Source organism: Camelina sativa, unplaced genomic scaffold, assembly GCF_000633955.1.
Source record: "Camelina sativa cultivar DH55 unplaced genomic scaffold, Cs unpScaffold02955, whole genome shotgun sequence".
Taxonomy (NCBI): Eukaryota; Viridiplantae; Streptophyta; class Magnoliopsida; order Brassicales; family Brassicaceae; genus Camelina; species Camelina sativa.
In genome coordinates this window covers 1-948 of record NW_010924064.1, presented here as the reverse complement: position 1 = coordinate 948, position 948 = coordinate 1, and the positions used below count along the sequence as shown (strand labels likewise).

Genomic DNA, 948 nt, shown 5'->3' with positions numbered 1-948 from the left:
GCTTTGGTGTTAGCCTTATGCTCAAACCCAAGGTCCGTTACTCCTCCTCATGATTTCTGTAGTTTTCTGCTCTTTTCTTCTTAACGGTGCCCCCCTCCCACGCTTTCTTTGTAAGCTTGTTGGAGAGGCAATGTCTGCTATTGCTGCCAATACCAACGTCCCTGTTACTGTGAAATGTCGAATTGGTGTAGATGATCATGATTCCTATGATGAGCTCTGTGAGTTTTTGCTTCCAAGTGCCTTCTGCTTTTAAGTCTCGTTTGAATTGGGCATGGATTTTGTACTAAATACTGCTTCTCCTTTACTCTTAGGTGACTTTGTCTACAAGGTTTCTACTCTATCACCTACCAGGCATTTCATTGTTCATTCACGCAAGGCACTGCTCGGTGGGATAAGTCCTGCTGATAACCGGAGAATCCCTCCTCTTAAGTATGTTTACCATAACTTGCCTCTTGATTGCCTGTAACTGTGTATAATCTATTTTTTGCTTGAATTCACCTGTTTTTTGGACGTAGTTCAGGTATGAGTATTACTATGCCCTTGTGCGTGACTTCCCGGACTTGGGATTCACAATTAATGGAGGCATTACTTCTGTATCGAAGGTGACCCACCCATCTTGAATTCCAAGATGGACTAGCTTTCTTCTGCCCGACCAGGGTAAGACTGAGAAAAATCTTGTGATTGTAAGGTAAACGCTGCACTGCAGGAAGGAGCTCATGGAGTCATGGTAGGACGTGCTGCATACAACAAGTATGTGAAATTTAGCTTGATTGGTATGAGCTCTCTATATCAGAACCCTTTTTCTTGATTCGATGTCCATTCTTGACAGCCCATGGCAGATGCTAGGACATGTTGACACTGCAGTTTATGGTGTACCAAGTAGTGGCCTTACACGCAGACAGGTTCTGTGGAAATATTCAGCTTTTTAGGTTGCTTTGTCTGTCAGAA

At 43.5% G+C, this 948-nt stretch overlaps 1 protein-coding gene across 1 annotated transcript; it reads left to right on the top strand.

Moving 5' to 3' along the window:
- The first annotated feature begins 6 nt into the window (after nucleotides 1–6).
- On the top strand, nucleotides 7–948 carry LOC104774462 (tRNA-dihydrouridine(20/20a) synthase-like). The gene is made up of 6 exons (XM_010499064.1): nucleotides 7–32; nucleotides 116–218; nucleotides 312–429; nucleotides 521–602; nucleotides 689–750; nucleotides 830–948. The coding sequence occupies exons 1-6, from the start codon at nucleotides 18–20 to the stop codon at nucleotides 927–929; spliced, it is 480 nt and encodes a 159-aa protein (XP_010497366.1). The 5' UTR covers nucleotides 7–17; the 3' UTR covers nucleotides 930–948.

Excerpts from the sequence above, each read along its gene's own strand:
- LOC104774462 (XM_010499064.1), top strand. Across the intron at positions 219-311 it reads TGATTCCTATGATGAGCTCT|GTGACTTTGTCTACAAGGTT; the intron begins GTGAGTTTTTGC and ends CTTTACTCTTAG. Across the intron at positions 430-520 it reads CGGAGAATCCCTCCTCTTAA|GTATGAGTATTACTATGCCC; the intron begins GTATGTTTACCA and ends GACGTAGTTCAG.